This window comes from Lepidothrix coronata, unplaced genomic scaffold, assembly GCF_001604755.1.
Source record: "Lepidothrix coronata isolate B3197 unplaced genomic scaffold, Lepidothrix_coronata-1.0 Scaffold33, whole genome shotgun sequence".
NCBI lineage: Eukaryota > Metazoa > Chordata > Aves > Passeriformes > Pipridae > Lepidothrix > Lepidothrix coronata.
In genome coordinates this window covers 5,756,805-5,784,265 of record NW_016690213.1, presented here as the reverse complement: position 1 = coordinate 5,784,265, position 27,461 = coordinate 5,756,805, and the positions used below count along the sequence as shown (strand labels likewise).

Here is a 27,461-nt window from a genome sequence, read left to right as displayed (position 1 = left end):
AAATGTGTTTAAAAGTGGCTGAAATAAGTTTAAAAAACCCCTTTATTTCATTTCTACTTCAGAAATTCAACAGACGAACACTGCACACCGAAAATTTGAAAGAGGATGGCATCACTCTTTGGCATGCTCCTTAATTAAGTCTAATGCATTATGCATGATGCCCTTTTGGCTCTGCCATGACATTGCCAGCTGTGGTTCACTGCTTATGTTCCTGATGGGAAAGCACAAGATAATGTAACACTTACCTCTTTCTGTCAGTACCTTAGTTCTCAGTGATGGAAAATGTAACCTGAGAACTGTTCTATCAAATTTGCTATGGACTGTTTACCTGGATTACAGTATGTAATACTTTTTCTAACTAATGTATGGAGAACAGTACATTATGGACATGCATATCGAAATACCTATAGGAAATCCTGTTTTTTTCCTATCTGACAAATCTCAGTAGATTTAGTTGTTATTTCCAGATACTCAGATATATTATTTCACTACTCGAGAAAATGATGAAAAAATAGTGAAGCTACATCAGTTTTGAGGTTTTTTAATGGCACAGACACTACTTTCAGAAATATCATTAAAAAGAAATGGTATAAAGATTTATACTGCCCTACAGGGCTGTCTGTTTGCAGAGGTATTAAGAAGATTTCTCCACTCCAGAGGGGTGAACAAAATGCAATGCTCTCCAACAGCTACATTTCCAAATAGCTTCTCACTCTAACACTTCCCACAAACCATATTATATGCAAAGTGCCATCTGACTACATGCAAACACACCATCTTTGGCTCAGGAAATGCCCAAGTCATCAATCTCATGATATTGGGATACCATTCTGGAAAAATGTCATGATATGCTTTATGTTCTTCCTGGGCATGTGCTTGGGCATGTGCTTTGGCACTGCTAGAGACTGGGCCAAACATGCTGTTGGTTGCTCTTACATTAGCATGTCTTCTGCAGAACTTCATAAGAACAGAATTTGTTTCTGTCTTTTCTTTGGCCCTTCGTAAAAAAACAGTTCTCAAAAGGGGATGAGAGGAATCTAGCAACAGGTTAAAATTTCACATTTCAAGAGAAAAAAAAAGTGAACACACAGAATTAATAAAAACTTAATAAATACATGCAAAATCCTTAGTCTACATATAAGGTTCTTTGTTCAACTTGTTTTCATAACTCTTACTGAAAATGAAGGCCTTTATGAATATCCATTGATCTGTGTAAGTCCCATATACTGGCTTTTTTTGTTCTTATGATAAATACGACTTACCTGAGGCAGACTTTTTCAATACCTATGGAAAGTCATTATTCATACACCTCTCTTCACTGTCTGGATTTCTGTAGTTCTATAAATGCAACAGTGACCTTTAAAAGCATTAATTGTATCTATTTTATTTTCCATACTTTCCTGTTTCCAGAACCTGATTAATTTTTGGCAAAGCATAGGCTTCATGCAGTTGAAAACCCTAGAAATTCATAAGTTTAAATTAGTCAGACAAAAGGAAACTCTGTCCAAAATTCTGCAATCGTTTAAGCCATCCAAACCCTCTGAAATGAGTAAGACAGCACAGAAGAAAATAGTGTGTTTTATCTTCAGGGCATAGTTTTTTCTACATTTCACAAAGGAGTTTTAAGTGGCAGAATTCTGTGTGATTAGTTTAATATTGGGTTTCTGAAAACAGACAAAAGAAAGCAAGCACTACCACAGACTTTTCAAGAAACTACTTATCAATAAGAGCATTTGAATTTAGTTATCTTGTGTGATTCTGTGAAGCTTCTAGGAAAAACTTATTTATAGAAGCTTATGAAATGGATCCCCTTCATCCTTCTATATGCTGAATGGAAAGTCAAATACCTAAAAGGATAATTTTCCTTCTTGTGTACTTGTCAAGATGCACATACTCTGTAAGGAAGAGCTGTAACTGAGTCTTCCTTGGATGTATGAAGGATAAAATAGGGTGATGTCTCTAGGTCACAACTTCAAAATTAGATTATGGAAATATGCAGACTTACTACTAGCTACACATAATTAAAGTAGTTAAGGTTGTAAGTTAACCTTCATAGTGCCTTCCATGAACACTCTTTGCATTCCTATGATCTACTGTACTAATAAGCACAGCCAAGATCTGGGAGTAGTCTTTATTATCCAGGTTTCCTTAGTTCTGACCAATTACCTTTTAGTGACTGATCAGTTCACTAGAAGAGAACAGAAAACCATTAATGATGACATACAGTTTACATGTACATGTTTTATAGATTTATGTTTACTGCTTCTTACTATTTGTGGAAGTTTTATATACTCTTCACACAGCATTTCAGTCTTGGTGTAGAAACACTGTGAGCTCATAGGCCCTCAAGTACACACAGTTAAGAGAGTCACTTCTCTTAACTGCTCAGTTGACATTATAGACCATCTTCTACGTCATAATTTTAAGGAAAAGGCACTGAATAATTCTAAGCTTAGACAATGGTCATGTGGGAACACAAAGAGGTTCCTGACATGCTTCTCCACACGCAAGCATGAGACTACAGGCTGGGCATCACTACTCTTACACAGCCCATAGTAACTATGCAAGAATAAACCCTGCAGCCATCAAAAAAAAAAAAAAAAGTGTGTCTGTTTTTGCTAAAAGTACTCACCCACAAGTGAGATAAAATGGCATGAACTGGATTCCCTTAAACCTACTCACATACCCATTAAAAGTGTAAAAATAATCTGATGGTGTGGTTTTGAGAAGAAGGGATAAAGAGTAACTTAAGTTATACCCTACTCAAGTTTGGCCCACCTCACACATGGTGCATGGAGCAGAAGACATGTCATGCCAAAACTAAAATTACTCCACGTACATGCTAAAAAAAGCAATGAAAATTTTACTAAATGTTACTAAAGATGCAAAACCAAATGTTTTGCAAGTTCCACTCCTTTCCCATGGTGAAATTCTCTGGTGTACAATTATAATTTACTAAGCTTACTGTTGTTACCAAAAAAAAAAAAAAAGTTGTATTAAAGTGCCCAAATGTATTCCAAAGAGAATAATTTCCTGCATTTAGAAAAGAAGCTGCAGAAGAATCAAATTTTATATGCAGTTTCCTTTTTCCTGACTTTTCCTTTGGGGTGCGTTTGTTGTTTACTTGTAAGAGCAACACCTAACAAACACAGCCTTAAATGTTTCCCCACAATCTCTTGTGTGGCACAGGCTTCCTTTAAATAGCTTTTAAAACAGTGCACAAGCATAAATAAGATATCCTGACAGCTACCCATGTGAGCGTTACATTTCCACTTATTTTAAAGACAGGTTTTACATTTAAAAATTCATTTGTATCCTGAACCCATTACAGACACATTGTCAATAGTGCTTTATGGCCATAAAATACAAGAAAAAGCACAAGGGGTGCTAGGACAAGGGACCAGTGGGTTCATGTAGGTCATACACTTAGGTTTCTTCTGTCCAAATGAGGGAACCTACAACACGTGTGAGGATGGTCTCAAGATCTACATACAGAGAAAGGACAGTAAGGAAGGTCACAGTACACGGCTGCAGGGTAACAGACCCTGATAAAAACCAGTCAGGCACATTTCTTCTGAGGGCTGCTGCTATAAGTTATATCATCCTTATCCTTCCCACTTGTCTCTCCCAAGACAAAACTAAACTGAAAGCCACAATCCAGCTTTAACATGTAGGATTTCATTTAAAGCAGCATTATTCAATTATCCTCCTGGATAAGGAACAGTACTCCGTTCCCACAAGAGCTGTAAGATTAAGAATGCCAGATCAGGAACCAACTAAAATGATGTTAACACAGTCATGTGCAAAGCTTATACAGAGATTCTGTGGACACGGTAAGGGATGGGACTACTCCAGTTTGAAAGTGTGCTACCCCTTCATCCTGTTTGGATGACAATATTCCTTTCTCCTCTAATCTCTGCTAAAAGATAGTGTACAAGACAGACAGGCCTGCCAGGAAAGTTACTGGCAAAGCATCTGGCAGGTTGTCTGAAAATTTCTCCCCTCAAACATGCCTCAACTGGAGAAACACACTTTTTCCAAGCGGAAAAGTGTGTCATATGTAGTTGCAGCTACTCTGTCCAAGAGATATAAAAACAGTACCTAAAAGGCCCTTAGCTCTACCTGTTATCCTAAAAATCTCCTCCCTGCACATGATCAGATGAGGATTAAAATCCTGAAGTTGAATTTTACGCTTGGCTAAACTAAGATGTCTGTAACACAGTGAACTACCGGCACAGTTAACTCTAAAACCCTAATACGCAGACATGAGGACCAAGGTAAAAAAAATCAGTACAAACTCCAGCTTCCCCTCACCTATTTCATGACGGCAGTTGCAGTGAATTCTGGCCACAGACGCTGACTCGGGACTATTCCCGGGGTTGTCGAGGCCTCAGTTGGTTACAGCAAAGCAATCCATGGAGCTGCAGCTGCAGCACTCACTTGTATACATGCAAACTAGGAACAAGCCCTAGCTTTGAGAGGGTGTGAAAGAGTCCTGTTCAGTTTGGGTGCTACATCAAAAAATAAAAGTCCTTCCTGTCTGAAAGAGAAGCATTTAGACTCTTCTGATTGATGCTGGAGGAATAATTTCTCCTACAGGCCCTTGATGAGCCTGGCTGCAGTGATAGCCTGACTTGAAGTTTAACACTAAAAGGACTAATGTGAACAATGAATCTTCAGTGAGCTAACCAGGCTTTAATAATCCTTCAAGAGCAGCTAGCGATAACTGAGCAGCGTAACAGCAAGTTTCCCAAAACCGGGTCATCATGCTGGAAACAGGGGCTTGTGTGTGTGAGGGAGACAATGATTACAGTATTTAATCATCAGCTTCACCATTCCAACTATTCTTGACCATAATGTCTATTTTAGACAATGCAGGGATCGCGGTCAATGCATTCATACGGTGCAGCAGTCAACAGGAAATCTAAATTTAACGTACACAGTATACAAATTTCTGTAAAACCTTATTCTGCCACAATTTGATATATTCACATAAGTTCTTAACTGTATGATATATGAAACATCACCAGATACTAATCTAACTTCTAGTGCTTCAGAAAACATTCTGAAGAAAGAGTCAAAATCAGTACATTTTAATTTCTTATGATATGAACTGCCTGTAGAAATCAGCTGGGACTTAAAAAACACCTACTATTGTTCACATTCTGTGTATATGCATATATAGCAATACAAGTGAATAAAATATTAAAATGAGGTTTGAATATAATTGTGTATAAATGTGTATATAAAAAGGTACCATAATAGAAACAGTATAAATAACATCGCTCTATGATTACCTACAATTTTATTCTACCTTTTTACCATAGCTAACACGTACCATTAAGAAATCTTTGTCAATAATTTTATATTTAAATTTATTAAAATATTTTAGAGTTAAAATAGCTAAAAATACAGAGTTCATTTAGTCTTTTGTCTCACACATGTACAGATCCACTGAAGCAGGGATAATAATGAACAGAATTGGGCCCTAAAAAGTTCTAATTTGACACTAATCAGTAATAAAAGGCAATGCAAACTTGTGTTAAACTGATTACACCCATATAGCAATATCTGCATAATGGCTTTAGCTGCTTAGCAACAAAAGTACGAGAATACCAGATAAAATGGATTAAAAGCTCTGATTAGTCCCAGATGAATGTAACAGTGGTCAGTCAGTTAGATTAATTTGCACAGTATATCATAAATGACACTCCTCTGAGCTATTATTGCAGAAGACATGTAATTTTTTGTACAATACACATAAGAGAAATAAGACTTGCTTTTACATTACCAAAGACAGTTTTGGTCACACACTACAGTAATTCTTCGTAAATTAACTTAGAAAGCCCTTAGAAACTAGGACTTAAAGAAGTCATTTGCACGTGATTCTCTTTCCTTTTGGTGTTTTACATTTTCTTTCACAAATGAAAGAAGTCACTTTAAAAATGGAACTCCATTTTACAGCTTTCTACTGGACTTCCAAACCCTTCCTGGAAACATTTAAATACAACTCATAGTAGAAGGAAGACTGATCACTCTTGGTTTTTAGAAGGATCTGATGCATAAAGAGATTCAGAGATTTGTCAGAGTAACGAAGGTACATCATGACAGCTGAAATAGAAATAAAATATCCTGAATTTCAGCTTTATAAAACCAGACTTCTAGCATCACTCAGAGGGTGCTAGGTACAGTGCAAACAGCAGAAAGGAATAATACCTGAACCATAGTACTGATAATCAAGGATGAACCAGTAGTAAGCCACTAGGTAGAATGTAACAGTTAAGGGATCAACACAGTCATAATAGGGTCACTAGAGCCTCTTCCTAGATGTCCTTCAGTTTTGCCACTGTCATATGGCTGATCTCTACCTTCCTACAGCAGAACACAGCAAAGAAGTGAACAGCTTCATATGTGAGCCCAGGAGCTATGCTATGGATAGATAGGCTGATTTTAACATTGTACAGAAGAAGATTGTTTTTATGGGTGGTATAAGTCTAACTATTTACCTGTAGTAACTGACTTTCTCTACCCTTTATTTAACTACTTGTTTCCTCTAACAGAAACAGCTATAATGTTGACTAAGGGTCCTTTACAAGTTCTGCAACTCTATAATTCAAAATGAACATTTTTCTGCACTAATAATACTCTCTACTACGTCTGTTGAACATAGTGCTATGAAAAGAGAAGGACAGCACTATTTTCAAATCTGTCTAATTTCATAAAGTTGGATAAAAAAATCAAATGGCAGATGTTAAAAGCAGTAGCTCCCAAGTCTTCTAATTTTATAATGCATTATCATAATAAAGCTTTCACTGTCTTAAATAATTTTAAAACCATTTTATTTCTTAAGTATTTATTAGGATAACTCACTATAAATTATAGGGTGTGCACATATATGCGTATGCATCTTATAGGGTAGAGGTTTAGAAAATTTTAAATACTCTGAAGAAGGTTGACAGGGGTGTAGGAGGAATAAAGTGAAGCTAGTTATATTTTCTAGAACTTCCCATTAAAAAACACTTTAATTCTCACACTTCCAGAACTTCCAAAAGTGAATGAAGTATCATAAATACAAGAATGTCTTCAGAGAAAATAGCTCTAGAAACACTTAAAACCCCTTAGACAACATCTGACTGAAGCACTATCAAATTCTAACATTGATACTGTTCCATAGTTGATCCCTGAAGCATGGTATGAGGTTGGAGTGAAGAGGGCCCTGAAGGAAGGAACTGGGCAACGTCAGTATTACTGTCAGGTAAGACACACTTTACTAAAAAATCAAGGGACCAAGACATAGAAGAAGAGAAGATAGGAGGAAGAGTGAAAACAGAATGAAAACAGCACTAGTCCTGAAAACTCCTGATGTTTTCTCAATAAATGACACAATGAAGTTCCGAATGAATCAAAGATGATGATAAGCAAAGGTCAGTTACTACAAAAAATGCTGTACCCTCTATGCCAGGCCTTGGGAAGTTTCACTATGGGAGTGCCAAGTACAGAATACAGTATTCATCATTTATATTCCTGCTGACAGACCACATGCAAAACATAACTCAAACTTCTGAATACATTGATAGATGCAATGACCATATTCTGGCAAAGCAAGAAGGGAAATGCTGCCATAGTATAAGAGTGTTGAAAACCACTCTCCAACTGTGACACAATTTTATAAGATATGCTGCGCTAAAATAGCTAAGCTCCTTCCACGTAAAAACACACATCAGCTGAGGTCCTCCCTGTAGATTTTACATTCTTTCTGATGTGTAGGACTGGGTTGTGGAGTTCATAGTTCAAACTATTGCAGATAAAAACATCCTACATCAGCTTTGCATACTTTATCTCGAGCTTCGGAACAGGACCCATCTCTCTTAACTTGCAGATCAGACTGCAGAAGAATATAAAACTATTCCTGAAGTACAATATTTGAATATAGAAAATCTTATTATAGAATGTTGATTTGGGTAGGGATCATTTTTTGATAAGCTTAAAGTGAATTGGTTTGGTCAAAGGTTGCTTTCGGACTAAGCGCAAACATGAGAAATGTCAGTCCCAAGAATATTTCTTCAAAATAAGGAAGTTAGATGGGATTGCTAGAAGAAATTTAGATATATAGGGCTAAGAACACATTAGTGTATAAGGTATGCCGGTTTTAGCCATTTTTTGGCACAATTTCTGAATTCCAAAATAATTTAAAATATGCTTCCTTACTTGCTGTGATAATAATAGTATCATTTAGTAAACGACACTAATGTTTGCACTCCATGTAAAAAATAAATAATACTGAAGCACACTTACTGTAAAAAGCATATTAAGCAACTTTTCCACAGTGTCTTCAGCTGATTACTGAAGGAAAACACTGCAGTATATAAAGTCAAACTTTTACATCTGCATTTTTGCGGAAGGGGAACAAAGCAAACAATCTCATTCTATGAAGACAACCTCTGAGTGCTTTGACAACAAATACTGAGTCAATCTTCCCATTAAGTCAGGGTGTATGCAGTAAGTATGCTCTACTTGAAATGTAAAATTTAATTCCAGCCTGATCACTACAGGGACCAGTTCTGCAAAGTACAGCAGCCATGGCACGGCATAAAATCACAACGTAAGTAACTACACGCTACTGTGAAACACATTTTAAAACTTATTGTACAACAGCCTTTGTCTCAGAAAAGCTATTTTAACCACAAACTATGTTTGTTCAAGCAAGTTTTTCTACCTGTTTTTCCACTGAACCTGAGTAAATCATTCAGTGACTAATTTACTAGGTACATTTTCATTTGTTGTCATTCATATATAATTTAAAGTTTTAGCAGATGTACTGCTTTTGCTTTTACATGTTTTTTGGTGTTTGGTTGTTTCATTTCTTTATAAAGAGTTCTTTGTAAACTGTTCATAGGCCATGCTCAAAAAAATCCTTCAATTTTTCAACTGTGGGCTTTTAATTTGATTGGGTATCACCAGGTGTAGTTTTGGTTATTTGATAAGAGACATTAGCCTATGACTTGTAAACTATAAACCACTGAAGTATCAGTTCCTCTGAGTTCAAGAAAAGCCACAAACTACAGTTTCTCTCTGTTAAGAGAACTGGGAAGAAAGAAGACGGTGAGAAGAATTTCTGAACATCTTTGATGAATGGCTTTGGAGAGCAGGGAGGAAAGCAGAAAGCATGATACAAAAGAGGGGAGAACAGATAAAAAGTACAAAAGGAAAGGAATGTCCAGGAAATCCGTGGAGTAGCAGGAGAATTTTCAGTCATCATTCACTTCACGTAAAACTGATCTTTACCAATGCTCTGCCACATGATTCCCATCAGGCTGCTGATGCATTTATTTGCACTTCAGGGAGTGCACTTAGTCATAAAGGTCCCTCTCTGATCACATCACCCCAGTACAATCTTTTTATCGCTTCCTTCATCTGAAATAATATGCTTAGTTCTAGTTACAAACTTAAAAATAATACACTAAAACAATTTAAGAGTATATTCACACATAAAATAAAAGACTGAATGCATGAAACATTCTCCACAGACATAAATTGTATAAACATCTTCCTGGGCTACTGTTTTGTGACAACTTCAAAGCCTATAAAATGCTAATGCATTTTCACTATTTTAAGAACTGTATAAACATATTAAATGTTTGCTATTTCTGTATTTGAACCATTATAATCTTGATCCTACTAGCTGTTTTTCAATGGCCTTCCCACTGCCTTATTTATCTTTCCTGATAATTTTGCTAGAAGATCTTTTAGTCACAGCTTTTCTGTAATTCTACACACGTAAGTATTGCAATTGCTTACTTGTGACATACATAGTTTTGGTTACAGTATGTGAATATATAGGTATTTGCATGTGCACACACATACACTCATACACACTATTAGCAACTCTTAATTTTGTTCAATATGGTAATTTAATTATTCATTTAATCTTTCCATTAAATTGACTCAAATACCCAAATGTAGTGTCTTACTGAAAAAAAATAAAACACCAACCCCACAAGTTTCAAGGAAGTTGATTGTTTTCAAGTGTTTCATTTAAAACACACAAATATCTAAACCTATTCCTCATAGGTCAAAAATTTGTCCCACTGAAATAAATGGCATTTTTACTTCATAAAATCACAGAATGCTTTTGGTTGGAAGAGACCTTAAAGATCACTTGGTTTCAAATTCAGCTCAGCTGAATGACAAGAGAGAAATAAGAAACTACAAAAGGAAACCAGAAATATTCTGCAAACACAACTGGTTTCAAGCACACCGACTGGATACAGACTGAGCTACACCAGCCAAACATTCACTTTTATATAAGCAGCAAATCCAAAACATGCTATGAAGAGGAATTCTGTATGAAAAATTACCAGCAAGGAACACACCATGGTAACAGACTCTCATTATTAGCTCTCTCTGCCTTCCTTCTCCTGGCTCCTCAAGCACATGCGTGTCACTAATATTACAGGAACTTGATAAGCATTATACCCATTTCCTTTCTTTTTTGAACATTTTTGTATACTACACAGCACAAGAAAACTGAAAAGATGAGTTCTGCCATAACCCCATTTCCAACAAGATTGTTTTACCATTTTTACTCTGAATACTGGCTCTTAAAGACTTTTGTACTTAATTCAATAAATGATGCACCCTATTAATGTACCAAAGAAACACAGAAAATGGCACCTCGGTAGTTTTTGTGTATTTTTTGCATGTGGCTTTCTTATTTTTTAACTCATTTACTGCCATCTCCTGGTACTTATGCGGTAATAGTATTTATACTATTTAACAGCAGCCAGTACTCCCGTACAGTACTACGGAAATGCCAAAAACTTACCAGAAATATTTTCAAAATATTGTTGTACTTTTCATGTTGTTGTCTTTCAGTCTGGAAATAGTGAATATTGTTTCTTGGGCACAAACTGGTAAAAGGCTCACGTAGCTTACCTTTGTCTGGAAGCAGCAGTAAAGTTGTGTTAAATACGGATGTTTCCGTGCTAATGCAAGAATTCTCTTTTCTGTCATTGTACAGTCTACGTCATCATCTTGAAGTATGACATCTTTCTTCAAGACTTTCACTGCGTATACTTCATCTTTACCTTTTAGCTCAGCTAACATTACCTAAAAGAAGGAGAAATTCTGTTTACATATGAACAACAGATGCCATAAACGCAGGGTTGCATATGAGTTTGACTGCACTGGAAATTCAAAAACAGTTACATGCTTTCCTGAATGAAGCTGCAGTTTTTAAAATAAAAAGTAAAGTACTGCAATTTTAGAAAAATATACTTCTGGTATTCTTTCAATTTGAAAGAGAAGGTATCTATTTTGTTAATTATCTTAGTGAAGTCTCAAAAAGTAAACAAGGAAGTTGATATAGAACAGAAATTTATTTCCCACTTTTATCTCCCACTTTTGTTAGTGAGATTTGAGTCTGATGAACTTAGTATACAACCAAAGTTACCATTCCAGCTGCTTTCAAGTTGTTGATTTTTAACTACTACTATTGTTTAAAGTTTGGGCCCTATATTCTCTTTAAGGTCAGTTCTGGCTTGGAGCCAGGGTAATCTTCAGAGAAAGGATTAGAAAACAGGGGACAAAAGAACTGCTTCAGCCTTGTTCCCTTCCATCTGCAGTTCCTGTATATCAAGGAAGGAAGAGTGTACTTCTGAAACAGATTCACATTTCAGTCCTCCTCTTTGATTCCACAGTACACAGCAGTGTGAAAAGAAAATCTATAAGCCCTGTAAATAAAGCAGTTCCACCCCTCATCAATTCCCTACTGTGCAAAGGTATCTGGTGAGTTACATCTTTGCTGCTTATGTGGTATTTTGGTCAGCCCTCTAAACCCTTGTCGTATCTGAGTGGAAATGCTTCAGTTCTGCTTCCTCCAGCACTGAACACACCCACTGAGGAAAAACAAGCACATAAACTGTTCTGTGAAATAAGTAAACTTGAACTGGGTATTATCTAGAAAGTGAAGTAACTCCACGGCATTATTACTGAGCTGATTTTTCCTCCTTGACCAAAAGAAATTTAGTTGAACAGTGTGTATGTAACTGTATGTATGTCTTTATTACCAATATCCTGATACAATGGAACATTGACACTTTGTTTCAAAAGGCTTGACCCTAGTTAACAAAGTGACCTAAAGCACAGAAAATGCCAGCTCATTAGGTGACTGATATTTCTGATTTGTTGGGTAAAGCACTTTCTGAATGTCCCTATGAACATTTCCAAAGCAATACAGTCAAAAACCCCCTGCACACCAATTTAAAAAAAAAAAGAAAAGAAAAGAAAAGAAAAGCTACCCACCTTGCCAAAGCTGCCTTTCCCTAATACTTTGATGAAGTTGAACTCTTCAAGGCCTATTCGCTTGCCCTGAGCCTGTTTAACCTCCCCATTTTCACCATTCTCCCCAGGTTTGTTAAGCTGGTTGTCTGTTGACGTCGTAGCTGTTGCTCTGTGTTCCTCTCCCCGATTGTCAAACGATAATGCTTTCCTAATGTTGTTTTCCAGCTCCTTGATTTCTGTTGAAAGGTGAGGAAAAGTTAGTTTTAACTAACCATCAGAAAAACAGCCTGTGTTAGTCTGTATCGGTGTGGGAAGGGACATTCATCATCTCTGAATGCTGTGTTTAAGAGCATTCTGTGGCTAAGAATACATATTTAGCAAACTGTTTCTCCACCTTACAGTAATCAGCCAAACCCCTGCTCTAACAGGAAGGGTGGCCTTTTAAAATGAACCTAAGAGAATGACATATCCAAAACTTGAAAGATAAGTCAGAATAGTAGCCAAATAGTTGTTTTAAGTGACTTTGGGTGTTCCTGTACCACAGAGAAGTACTTTGTTTTGAATATCTCTATCTTCCTGCAGCACTTACTCATCTTCCTGCTTAAGTATTTTAGAGCTGTGTCTTCAAAAGTTCAAAGGATATTTGGGCGTCCCAGTCCTTGAAGTCAACATGAATGGAGCATCTTATTCAGCTCCAGCTGTTAGCAGACGCCTGCCAATAAAATCTTTGACCATTCCTAGTGCTGCTTCAAGCAGCAATTGTGTAGATCTGCTAAACGGTTCTGAAGGTTTCTCAGTGTTAAATATAGTGAGTCTTGGTGACTAACGGATCTTGGGGTCTGTCCCAAGTTTTGCATGTTACTTCTGCCTGATGGCCTTGGAAGCAACTTTACTGGACAGCTAAAAAAGTGAAATTTAAGAGAGAACTTAGATGGATTCTGACAGCAAAACATCAGATATTTAAAAAATTATTATTCAATCAGAACAATTTCTGCGAAACCAAAAGGTTGACAAATTTAAATCAGTTCTGGATGCAGAGGTTTACAGCACTTAATTACAACGGACCTTTGGAAGTGTCTTCCTTAAAATAAGGTTGAGAAATGTCTCAACTGTAAACAACTTTCAAAGAATTTGACACAAAAATTTCTGTCTTCCTATGTCTTGGTGCAAAGACTTTTCACTTGTCAGATTACACACGTGATGGTACATAAAATACCTCACAGACTTCTGATTTTAAAAAACAACAAATAAATCAGACGCAAAAAGTGCTCCTGACATACACGCTCAGGCTGTTCATACATACACAATTGGCTGTTCAGCTCAATGAAGATTAAAATATTTTTGTCCAAATCTATGCATTAAAAAAAATTGCTGAAAAGAAACACAGCTTTATGAAGCCTCTAGAGACCAGATACGCGAGCATAGCCTATCTGGGTGGAAGCTTTTATTGTCACAAATGTTCAACATGGAATTACAAGGAGTCAATTTTATCTCAGAAACTTATTAACAGAGGATTTTCAGATAAATAAAGGTTCTCTCAAGTTCTGTGTTACTATTTAAAATGTTCTCACTCTTACAGTAGAATGTATAAACTCCTTCCATAAATGTATTTTGTTGACAAGGACCAATCTAATAAACTTAATATTTTAAGATGACTGTTTTATAATTTACCCTTTGAAAGCCACTTTATTTCACAGATTTAAATGAAATGAGAAGCAGGCCTTTTTAAAAAGTTTTTGCAGTTCATAACTCTAAGTGCTTCAATTTCTGGTGGTAACTACTTAACTGATTTGGTTCTACAGAGGCTGGGGCTCATAGTTTTAAGCCCTCATAAAGAAGGAAAATGTGTGACAAAAAAAAATATTTCAGTTAGGAAATAAAAAGATATGTTTGACCTTGATCACATGGAGATGTTGGTGCTGACTTTGACCTATCTTCTTCTGATGATGCACTTCCTGGAACTGGTGGTTGAGTCTCTGCACCTGCAATTAGCTAAGAACAATTCCAAAAGGGTACTCAGCTGTGAGGTCTTCCCATGCCACGAGGAAATTTAATTCAACAACTTTAATTCATAAGTGGAAGTATCAAGCAATGTGAAAGTGTTCTAGCCCTATGGATTCTTACTAGTAGAACCTCACCCATACTGTAGATGGCATCATATCAAATGGAGACCATAATATAAACACCGAAAGAACAGGCAATTGAAAGAAAAACAGGTTCTTAAGATGAAATAAATGCAGCAAACATACCCAGTGAGTGGGAAAGTTTTGAATAGCCACCATGAGTCTGTATTCAAGTCTATCCCATAAATACGTTTATAACAAGTATCAGCAAGCACTGCAAACTAACTCATGAAGTAATAACATGACAATGACTTTGCCCAGGAGAGTCAGATCAATTGATTTATTCTTGAGTTTCCTATGTTTCTGTAACATTTTAAACAGTGCACGTGGGATCCCAGTGTGCAATAGGTAGGAAAATGAAAAGAAGCAAATGTCAGTGTTTAAAGAAACTTTGTTAAAAATTGCCTATTTCTGTAAGAGAGAGCAATGTGTCTGTTATCGCAATCATACACAGATATAAAGTGTGGGCTCATTCTGATCCAGGATACATATCATCAATCCAGTATATCTCCATTGGCTTTGGATGTACTTGGGTGACCTATGCTTTTTATTTCTAAAACAGCCTGGTTCTTCCAATAATAGTGATGATAACTGTAGAACTGTCTCTGGCAAATAGCTCCTCTTCATGAGAATCAGCACATTGCTCATTTATCAGCATTTACAATACTATGGAGTAGATCTGTCTCCCAGTCAATCAATTATCCAATGCCAACTCTGAGCCAAACAGGCATCTATGTTTTTATGAAATGTTGTGTCATACTCTTTCTCTGTCAAATCTCCTTCCCCAAAATTAAAAAGGGAAAATTCTTCCACACGTTTTACAGACTCCAGGTTTGCAGCATTGTAGCAGGTCAAAATAATTTTCATACCAAAATTCAGAATAGATGATTTGCACTTATAAAACAAAAGCCAAAGTCTTAGGTCTGTACTGACTTAAAAAAAATTATCGCGCAAGTCAGTTCAGTGAGATTGAACTCCAACTAATAAAGTTACAATATAGTCATACTTATCTCTTTTTTCTATGATAATTCCTAGTAAAATTACCTTTTTCCTCCTCTGCCCGCTATTAGTGATCTTATCTGGAGTGACTCCAAGATCTGCAAGAACTTTAGCTATGCCTCTAGCATCCACTCCACAGTTTGGTGCCACATTTGTTTCACAGCGTCGATGTACATTCATCTTGCAAACTGTAATGAGATGTAAAGTAAACTAAATACTACCTTGGCATGCATTGGTCTTACCTAAATCAGACCTTATTGGACCTACCAAGAACTTTTTCAAATAAAAACGATCTCAGTAGGAAAATACTTAGCTGGATTTGAAGGTACACTTCAAAGCTAATATAAAGTTACTAACCTGGTTATCATTCTGGTATGATAACGCAGAATAGTGTTTTCACTCAGTACCCATAACAGACACAGGAACAAATGAAAATATCTAATGATCATGTAATTCTTAAATAGAATTTGAAGAAAAGTCCTTCAGAGCTTGGATTTTAACAGTCCTCTACCAAGAGCACAACATTAGATCTATATGTTTTATTCCTTCTTACTCTACTCTACAGAATTAGATTAACTTCTAATGCAGGCAATCATAAAACCAACAGTGCTTTAAGTTTTAATAAAAGTGTTAGACACCCACTTTCTTTAGATGGCAATCCAGTTACTAAGCTCTTTCTCTTAAATCTCCCAGACAAGCATACCAGTAAGAGGTGAAAAAAGTTACATTGCTTCCAGATTATGGGACAGGGGCAAGAACACAGTTTCACTGAAACTCGTGGAGCACAGTTCTGTTAGGAGCAGGTGATATATTTTATCTGAGACTTCAGTGCCCTCTTGTGGCAAAACTTCAAGTGTAATTAAATGCTAGCTTAACATTCAATTGCTCAAATTACTCACTTCATTACTTTTCAGAGAAAAGAAAAAGTATGTATTTATGAAGTTGCATTTCACTATATTTTTCATCAATGATGCTTTCACTGTACAAGCCCTAAAGAAAGAAACGCATTTGCCTCTGGGATTACATCCAGGCACTGTATCTGGCAGTAACCATGGGCTTCAGAAAGCCACTGCCTTTCCTCTTTAAATATGTATCAGCTCACAAGAAAAGCAAAAAGAAATTGCTAAACATGGTATTTTCAGTGAATGTATATGCAGTGAGAAAACCTCAGTGGCACGTAAAACATCTGACCTAGGATCCAGAACAGTGGACATCGAGGAACTGAACTGCTTGAAATAAAGCAAGGAGGAAAATTTTGTACAGTGCAACTTTATGAACATATTTTGTAATAAGATGCACAAGAGTGACTAGTGAAAAAAAAAACAAACAGAAGAAGAATAAACCTCTGTTACACACTTCTTATGGTGTTAATAACACTGGGCAAGCAAGTACATCTCTGAAGAAAGGAGTCACTCAGCACTTGTTAAAGAGAAAAAACCAAGCACAGAGAAAATGGCATTCTCAGCTCAGGTGAGTTCTACATTTCATGCAGACAACACTGCATTTTTATAAGCAATAATTTTATGAATATGAAGAAAGCAACATAGCACTATTTTTTCTGTGCATCTGCTAAACAGTAAATGCATACATATGAGAAATAACATTATTTTTTACACTTGGGAGCAAATGAACCATTATGGTACTTGAGATAGAATATGAATGCGAACTCATATATTCACAGATTAGGTGGAGAGATACTATAGCTCTAGCTAAAAAAAAAAAAAACAAAGAGAAAAAACCCTGGTTTAATTGAAAAATCTTCACTCAACATATCTTCACAATAATTAAGATAATTTGCATTTGTGCAAATTTTCAATAGCAGTAAAGCAATAGTATTTAGAGCCTAACATTTCATCACTGCTCACTAGATAGAATCACAATGGAAGGTCTGAACTTCAGAACACTCTCATGGTACATAACTTTGCCATGGAAGAAATTTCTTCTTTCCCTTGCTGCTCAGCAATTTTGTAACATGAAACATTAGGTCTGACCTTCACCTGTAGTTATATCTCATCTTAAATGCAAAGGATATATTTAATAGATAACATGTTCATACATATATGTGACTCCATGTTTCTGCTGCTGAGAAGTGTACATAACATGATTTTTGTATTTCTGAAGATAGACCTATCCATTTGTACGGTGTATCAAAACAAAAATGCTTATAATTCCACTAGGTACTACTTTCTAAGAATCTGACAATCTTCATGACATTACTCCCTTCAACCCAGTAGCTGAAGTATTTTATTCACTATTTCTAAAATACTACTTTCCTTTGGAACTGTTTGCACTTTTTTTCTCCCCACTTTGGGATATATGGATCAGTTCTAAACAAACAGATACAGAACCAAACATTTTTGACAGCTAAAATGACATGAATGCACCTGCCAGCCGTAACTTCACACAGTTACTGTACAGAGAACATAGTCCTTAAGCTGCAGAACATAATGAATCCTTTATTTTCTGGAATAGAAGGGCTAGGCAGACCATCACAAAGGATGATTTAGCTAGATAAGAATACCTCATAATCTGGATATAGGCACACAGGACTGGTTCTACCTAGTGTAGCCAATACATAATAGAAATTTTTGAAGATGATATTAAAGGGAATAATGATGTTTAAAAAGTTTAACAACCTGAAAACACAAAAGGCACGTAATCTGTAGGGATGTACATTCTCATGCTCCTTATTTTCTGTCAACTTCTAATATCCTATGTGGCAATAAACCTACATGGCAGTGAGTGCATACTGTGTTTCTTCACCTCTGTCCTCTGCATCTGTCACTGACTGGTGTTGGTAAAGGACCGTTTTCTAACCATGATGGCAATCCTTACATTGGTCCACTACTTACTTTCTATTCATTTCTGTACATTTTGGCAAAGACAGAATAACTTGAAGTCTTTCCAAGTCTACAGGTCACTCACAAACAAAAAGAAAAGCTCCAAAGTGGTGCCTTACCTTTGCATTGTAAACCTTGTCTCAATAGACCCCAGAGCAATGAACCACAGTGGTCACAGAAGGTGGGCACTTTATAATTGTGAATGCTGAACTTGTGAGGCATGTTGACACTGAAACGCTGGGATCCCACTTGCTGAAAAAGGAGAGCACAGCATATTTAATTCTCATTAATTTCTTTGCAATCACTGTATGCCAAGGCCCTGTTGTTTTCAAACCACACAGAATTCAAACAAGATTAAATAGGTCTGTGCTCAGATGATGACCATTGCATTAAATATACTTCAGCTCCAAAGCTGTTCTCACTACTTTATTCAGGGAAAAGAGGGGGAAGGGCTGCTGTTGTCCAAGAGATAAAGAGTCTACTTCCTAGTACTTCTGGGAACAACAAATACACAGCTATCAGGAAAGATCTCTTAATGTGGAAAGCAAGGAAGTCCCTCCCAATTGTTTTAGGAGCAGGAGGTTGAACTACCACAGGACTAAGAAAGAGAAATATACCATAAACCTTTTCATATCACACTCTTCAGATAATGATAATGATAGATTGTTGTGTTCAGGGATTCCAAGGTATGATTACTTACTAATTAAAGGATGTCATTGATAAGTTTTATTAGTGGCCATTGCATAGCAGGAGATTTATTTTTATGTTTTTCCTTCCTTTTCCTATTACCGTTGGCTTTTCTCCAGTGATCTAGTACCCCTTTTAAACAATGAGAGCATTATATCAGCAAAGTATGTAAGTCTCCACCAGTCTGGAGCCTGGGAATATAAACCTAAGCAGTGTTTTCTATCTTCCCATGAGTACTACGCAAAACCAGCACTAGCCAAACACAGTCCTTTATCACAATCATATGCACATGACCACATTTCAGATGTAAAATACTGGCTGTGAACCCAATATTAAAGAATGCTTCCACAGGAGGGAAAATGGCAGTGAATTGCACAGGGAGAATGAGATCGGTTTGTGCCTCTCTCAAACTTCTATCAAAGTTGAAAGAATGGATTAAAACTGCTCTGTTGCATACAACTCTGATTTCATATGAATGTAGGTTTTTAATAAACAAAATTAAGAAATGTACTTCTTTTGTGTGGCCAAGGACTATGTCCCCTAATCCTATGGTGAAAGACAGTGGGCCCTTGACATTGCACAAAACGGAACAGGACAGTGAGCATTCATTTGGTTTTCTGTTGAAACACAAACGAAAAACTTCTGTATAAGATAAAGCATTCACTGTTTACAGTTGAGGGCTAAAACTATCTAAAAAACTGTAATTACACTTCCCTACCTGCCCCCTATCAACCCAGCCTCCTCAAAGCTGAGGAGTCTAAGGGAGCTGAACACTACAGCAGTCACATTGCTCTCTAGTGTATCACTGTCCACAGAAATTAACACTGATTTCCTAACCCAGCTTAAAAGGGCCATCTTAGCTGAGAGAGATCTCTAACTCAAATGAAAGGATTCCTTTGTTTTATCCTCTGATCCAAAGCTGAACGTGCTGTTGGCAGACCATGGAATCATTGAATCGTTAAGGTTGGAAAAGACCTTTAGGATCAACAAGTCCAACTGTCAACGTAGTACCGTCACTATGTTTACCATTAAACCATGTCCTCCAGTGCCACATCCACAGGTTTTCTGAAGGCTTCCAGGGATAGTGACTCCACCACTTCCCTGGGCAGTCTGTTCCAATGCTTCACAATCCTTTCCATTAGAAATTGATCTAATTTATCTAATCTAAACCTTCCCTGGTGCAACTTGAGGGAGTATTTCCTCTTGTCCTGTCATTTGTTACCTCAGAAAAGAGACTGACACTCCTTTCAGGTAGTTGCAGATGTATTAGCCTCCCTGATAGTACAGTTCTGAAGGCAACTAATTTTATTTTCAGGTGATGTCTTCATTTATTTAAATGCATGATAGCATAAAGCAAATATTGTGTTAATTCCGTTAATTAAAAAAAAGCTTGCTTGAGATGGGAAGTAATGATGCTGAAAAACCTGACAGCTACACAGTATCCTGTGTTATTACTACCATCTTATATAACATCCACAAGCCTTCTTCAATGCATGGATGGCTTTTGCTCTACATTTTGACAGCTTGGATGCAACCTTTGTCGAGGTAAGCCTTTGCAAGCAAATTCTGGGCAGTCTTTTACGCTGATGCAAAATACACAAGCATAGTGCCTGTCCTATCAGCTGTTAACGACTCAGCCACACCAAATGCAGCTAAGAAGTAAAGGATCCCAGCTTGCTTCTTTTAAATTGAAACAAGAAAACTTATATTAACTCAGAAATGGAGAATGTTAAAAATGAAAAGGAGTGGAAAGAGCTCTCTGAGACTTCAAGCATTCAGATGTTATAGAAATATAATTAATTAGAAATAAATTTATTTCTAATTAGAAATAAATTGCTGTATGATAATTCCCACGTACATGAAACTGTGATAGCAATCTGGCATTCCAAAGTAAATGCTACACCACAAGATGACCAGAAGGGCACAAAAAAGACTGTAACATTTATTGATTAAACAGAGGAGATGACACTACTTTGAAGAGACGAAAGACAGAGTTTTATCTAGAAAAATTATTTTATAAACATTTACCTCATCGTGAGTTTCCTGTTTTTTTAAGCCAGCACACTTTGTTATTATAAGTTCATGGCATCTCTTGTGGACTACACAAGTGCAAACTAGAAAAAAAAACCAAACAGATAGAAGAATGAGATTTCATGAAGATTAATTTGAAAGCAAAAGACTGATCTCAGAAGACTAGAAACACTGGGATTTGAAAGTGTGCAAGTGACTGACAGTGACTTGGTGAGACCTACGAAATCAGTTCGTTTACAAAGGCAGAAGATAATGGACTTTCAAGAGACCAAAGAATTCTAAGACAACTGAAGCATATGTGCCAAAATCTCAGTCTATAAAACTATAAATTACCTTCTGAAATATTATCCATGATTTTTCTTGATTTTTACATATTCTATTTATTTATCTGATAAAGTCCACTATCTCCACATTATATGAGACACAGTGGCAGAATTCCTGTATAAGAAGCTTCCAGAGGAAAATAGACATAAAGACAACTCATTGTAAAAGTCAAAAGAAAAGGAAAAAAAAGTCAAACATTCTTTCTGTAACATATTATCATAAGTTGATAACAGTAAAAGGTTTCAGGAGGCAAAATGCTTTGTCAATATACATCTGATTACTTAATCAATGAATAACTTTTGCAGATTTGACAGATAAGATTAACAATTACAAGGTCTATCATACTGTAGAATTCAAGGTCATTAACTAAAGTAAAAGACCTCATTGTAAAGGAATGTATTTCACTTTCTCCAGTTTTGGTCACTGCTGTAAGAAAAAAAAAAATCAGAAGTCAAGGTACCACCGCTGTGTGTTAATACAGTAATTCTTATTCTATCATGTAAAACAGTAAAAAAAAATTGCATTTATTTAGTTACAATGAGATTCCCTCAACCCTTTTGTAACTGAAAAATCATCACTAACTTGATTGTTTCTCGTCTCGTTAGATGAGAAAGAATAGTAAAATATCATCCCAAGAGGTGATTGCATAAAAAAGTAAGAGTACAAGAAATTGAGTTGAAAAATGTGAGTTGAAAATTAAGCACTTCTGTAGGCTTTGCTATAAGCTTCTCTAATGATGACCTCTATAATTATCTCATCTATTTAATTACAGTCTTTGAAAATACCTGGAATTTTTAAACAAAGAATCTTAAGCAGAATAAAGAACTCACAATTTTAAAACGCAAGACTTGGAAAATGAAGAAGCCAACATCTGCAGATATGTTCCCTTAGATGAATATGCATTAAGAGATATCTAGGATCTGATGTTCAGGATTGTTAGCTGAGCCCCTACTTACTATATGATGCCCAAGACCAATGGTTTTGAAAAATTTTACTGTGACTTGGTGTAAGCATTGTGTATTTGTCGAGACAAACTTATTCTGATCATCTTGTGTTAAATTCCTGGCATTGTAAATATGTGATGCCTGATAAAAATATCTTAGTACTTATACATTATAACATAATAAATATATTTAAACTCTCCCCCTGTTGATTTTCTCTTACCTTGACATTGGTATCCCTGTTTTCCTATTACCCCCCTGAAAGATAAAACAGTGCTTTAGAAAATGAAAAGGAAATATTTTTTAAAATGAATACATCCTTTTCCTCTCTTCACTGGACATGCACAAGTTTAAAGAATAGCTTCTCATAACCAATCATCTGATAACTGCATGCCTGGACTGCATGAGTTCAAAGTAGGAATGACATTTCAGCTGCTAAGAGGTAACAGGTAGGATGGCAGGTCGAGAAGGAAGTCAGAAGACACATTTACTTTAGTGAAACAAAGGCAAGGGTACATGGAAAGGGGACAAAATGGTAAATCGTCATCAAGCAGGTCTGTAAATAGACAGAAGATTGCATTTGTCAATATTATTGCTTGAAATCACCTTAGCTATCAAAAAGCCTAACCTCCAGACACTTTTTAGAGGAATGTAGAGTTCATGCACAATTCACATTGTTTTACATTAAGAAAGACTGATTCATTACCCATTTTTAAGAAATATTAGTTATAGATCACATAAGACGTTATGTATAAATCTGTATCTCTAGATCACTTTGGAAAACATCAAGATTTTCTGAAAAATAACTGAAAACAATGTCTCCACCACTTTTCCCTATCTGAAAATTGCACGTGCTCAAAACTAATGTAAATAATTTCTAAAAGGGAGTTCTTGATGTAAATTGTAATAATAAACACACTGTACACTGAGCACCCAAATCCCTGGATCATTAGAACTTTAATATTCCTATATTACATTAACTTCAGTAGGATGTACAGGAGCTTGGCATTACCTAGGAGGAAGATGATGTTACTTAAGCATCTAATTAAGAATTCTGTCATCTTGACAAAATGTAAAGATCTAATATTAGATATAAATCTACACTTAGGCACAGACATAATACTAGACTGGCTGTCTACACAGAATTTCTAGTGTGCACTAGATAGGGAAACATGGAACTTTGTGGCTCAGAAGAGAAAGAACACAAATACAATAAATTCTAATTCCATGTGATGGAAGTTTAACAGTCTTCTATCATCACCTGGAAAACTGATGACAGCTTAATGTCACAATGAAGAGGAAAAGAACTACTACCCTCTGCCATTTTCACTTCAGCAAAACATGAAGGTATGTTAACTCCTCAATTCAAAGCTGCAAAGAAAGCAAAGTCGCTTCATACCATATAAAATCTCTGCAGTGCGAACAGTATGTTGGTTGTCTAAGATAGGTGGCCATAAACTTGTGCCCATTAACCTGATGTACTCGGCGTCGCACAGCACCCTGGCGCTTTCGGGGGCGCATCCGTTCCCGGAACACACGTTCTTCATTGTCTTTGGGTGCTGAAACAGAGGGAAAAACAATAAGCGCCGGTTGTGTCACACACAGGTACGGGGAAGCTCAAATGCAATGCATAATTAGATATTCTCCAAAAATAAAAATAATCCTCTCTAACTAGCAGTGCAAGATAACTTTGTTAAGTAGCGAGTATTTTTTTTTTTCATTTTTAGCAACAATTAATAAAGGGTAAAGGTTTCTACTGCTTAGTAGGTGGACTTCTATTTCTTCTAAACCTTTATCTGTAAATTCACGCTAAGCTGGGAGTAAATCTACACTTTATCACTATTGAGCACACTGACAACCTCTTAACAGTAATTACACAGTTAGATTCTTCAAACAGCTCAGACTTTCATCTCATTTGATCTTCATGGAAAAAAAGGATCTCAACGTTCCCTAGTCCCTGTACACTCAGAAAGTGCTGACACAAGTGAAAGAAAGCTGAATACAAATACATACTACCAAGCAGAACAAAAAATTCTATCCAGAACTGACTATTTAGTAGAATTTGTGATTAAGATCTGAACTTCAGGCTCTAATAATCCACTTTGATACTAATACATGTCAAATGTTCCAGGGAAGGAAGTTGTTCCTCTCAACCAAGTCCTGTTCTAATTGCACATGAGATCTAATAGCAGAGGAAGTACAAAATGAAGTTGATATATCTCAGAATGAAAATATTTGGAAAAAATTCTTCAGAGTGCATTGAGTCTTTTTCCCTAAAATTTTATTCTGAAAAGTATCACTAAGCCCGTCATAGTATTCTGTATGCATTAAGCAAAAGCTGAGGATGAATTAGCAATGAAGAATACTACACAATTGTTAATGAAAGACAGATTTTACAAACATTCCCTGAGCCACTCACGTCTTGGCAAACTAGCACATCAGATTTGGAGGGGACCACATTCAGTCATCCATTGCCAACTGAATCTATGCACTCAATACTTCAGTGCATATAACTCTTTGATCTGTAGTTAACACTTGTCATTCTTTGAAATTCAGCTACCATGAATCACTACAATGGCCTAAAAATACCAACTTTGGTCTGTTGCAAGCTTTTCTGTGCACGACTGAGCTGTCCAAGCAACAGAACAGTACTTAATAATAGCACGTAGAAAATTCAAAGTCAGAGAACAACTCAATCTATAAAGGTTTCAAATTCTTTTACAATCATTGAAATAAATCCTATTTTTGAGGCTTGTAAAATTAAAAGGTATTGATCTAGGAATTTCTAGAAAATGATCTTAAATTAAGCCAATTAAGGATGGATATCCTGGGAAAATACAGAGCACAGATGAGCAAATCAAGATCAATGTCTCTCACTGCAGAGCAAGGACTAAACCCCATGACACCAGCAAATTCATTTATACACTAAAGAGCCAAAGCTCCACATGCGTCTTACAAAAACTTCACACTCAGAGTGGGTTTTCACCATAAGATTTCCCATCTGTGGGATGGCCAGAATGGCATTACTAAAGTGAGCTCTCAGTAAATAAACACTGACTCATACACAAAGCTATCCCTTTTATTTATGCTGAAGAACAATCAAAAAGCAATGGTTCTAGGTCACCCATAGATAAAGAGATAAGAAATACCAAATAGTTACAAATGATACTTATTTTTATGTTCTCAGTTATGTTTATTTTTAAATATTAAGCAAAACTCTGATGTTTAATAAATATCACAGCTCCTCAAGAGAAAGATTGTCTTCCTCAAAGAACATGCAATAAGTATCTGGAAATCCTACCAAAGACTCATATATGAACAATTTATTGACATGACAAAGCTGCTGGAAATCTTTTAAAAGCTATTATTATGGGAAATAATTCTATATTAACACAGAACTGTTCTTTTGGTTATCATTCAGATTGTAGAATTTGCTAAAGTATGCGCAGCCAGGATGTGAGAAAGTTAAAATCCAACTCTTCTGGAAAGGGTTCCTAAAAAGTTATCTGCTTATATGAAATGAACAAGATGTTCTGACAGTGCACAGTTCACTCTTGATATGATAATCAGTCTACAATACCATTTTTCTCCTTTCTTCATCTTAATTGCAATTCTTCACAGATAAAGCACCTGTAATCTCACAGAGCATGAAAAACCCTGATCTTGCGTTGGCTATATAAACACAGTATCATGACATTGGGGGGTTTTTGTTTGTTTGTTTTGTTTCTACCAACAAAGTCTTAAAACTGATTTTACTGCATTACTTTCAGTTCTATATTTAATACTTTAATGAGATTCCACTTGCACTTCTAATACTTACAGTTTAAACAAAACAACAAAAAAGTGACTTTCAGAAATGCACTGACTTGAAAACAGATATAAGTAATACATCTGAAATGATCAGATTAAATGGCAGGCTTCGATTATCAATATCACTTCCATACAAAAAGTATCTCCGTGTATGTGAAGAATGCTTTAACAGCTCAGGGAAATGTAGTTTTCTTGGTCTTGGATAATGTTGGAGGTCTATTATCCAGTTCCCCCAATGGGAATAGCAGGCAGTCAGCCTACTATTGCTCTTTCATCACTAAAGACTAGCACTTGGCCAAATCCCGTGCACCGTGTTCTGACTTAAGAGTCGAAAAGCACAGATGAACTGATGCTCAGGAGCAGTGACTGCCTCCACCTCACCTCTCACTACAGCCTGCGCAGATTCCCCTCATCAGGTGGCAGTAGTACTCCTTTAGAAGGCTTGGAGTAGTACAGAATGATAGAATCATGGAACTGTTACAATTGGAAAAGATCTCAAAGATCACAAGACCAACCATTAACCCAGCACTGCCAAGTCTACCACTAAACCATGACCCTGAGTGCCATATCTACATGTCTTTTAAATATCTCTAGGGATGCTGACTCCACCACTTCCCTAAGCAGCCTATTCTAATGCTTGACTACCCTTTTTTGTGAAGAAATTTTTCCAACCTAAACCTCCCCTGACACAACTTGATATCATTTCCTCTTGTTCTATCACTTGTTACTTGGGAGAAGAGAACAACCCCCATACCACTACAACCTCCTTTCAGGTAGTTGTAGGGAGCAGTCAGGTCTTCTCTCAGGCTTCTTTTCTCCAGGTTAAACAAGTATCTGACATTACCGTGCATGACTGATCACGGGATGAATGGACATCAGCCTTCCATCACAGCAGAGCAAGTCACAAGAGGAATTAACTCACCATGAGTTTTACATTCAGTTAGCACTAAGTTCAGCAGGCTTGTTCACCGCCACCCAAGAAAAACACATAAACAATGCTTTTCCAGAGTCCTCAAGTAAAACACTGCCATGTCTTGCACAATTTTAGACTGGATATTAGGAAAAATTCTTTACTGAAAGGGTGGTTAGGCATTGGAACAGGCTGCCCAGGAAATGGTTGAGTCACCACACCTGAATATGTTCAAAAACCACTTAAGGACACGGTTTAGTGCTGAACATGTCAGTACTGGGTTAAGAGTTGGACTTGATGATCTCAAAGGTCTTTTCCAACCTTAACAATTCTATGATTCACACTGCTGTTGTGGGCCACGGGCATAAAACCAGGCAGTAACTGTCCCAGGTGACTCAGAAGCATATGATCACATCTGTGCTGGCTCATATCCAGGGTTCTGAACCACTTATTTCTATTAGAACTAACAATAGTCTATATTTAAATTAAAATCCATTTATTCTATACCAAACAG

At 36.4% G+C, this 27,461-nt stretch overlaps 1 protein-coding gene across 2 annotated transcripts in view; it reads right to left on the bottom strand.

The window, feature by feature from the left end:
• PRKCE (protein kinase C epsilon) overlaps positions 1–27,461 on the bottom strand; it is a 288,770-nt gene that overhangs the window by 89,404 nt on the left and 171,905 nt on the right. For both annotated transcript variants that reach the window (XM_017811754.1, XM_017811753.1), the window contains exons 3-10: positions 23,627–23,786; positions 22,451–22,485; positions 20,960–21,045; positions 18,364–18,496; positions 15,450–15,592; positions 14,178–14,274; positions 12,304–12,518; positions 10,936–11,109 (exon numbers count right to left, since the gene is read on the bottom strand). In XM_017811754.1, coding sequence (XP_017667243.1) covers positions 10,936–11,109; positions 12,304–12,518; positions 14,178–14,274; positions 15,450–15,592; positions 18,364–18,496; positions 20,960–21,045; positions 22,451–22,485; positions 23,627–23,786 — 1,043 coding nt within the window. The remainder of the gene's footprint in view (positions 1–10,935; positions 11,110–12,303; positions 12,519–14,177; positions 14,275–15,449; positions 15,593–18,363; positions 18,497–20,959; positions 21,046–22,450; positions 22,486–23,626; positions 23,787–27,461) is intronic.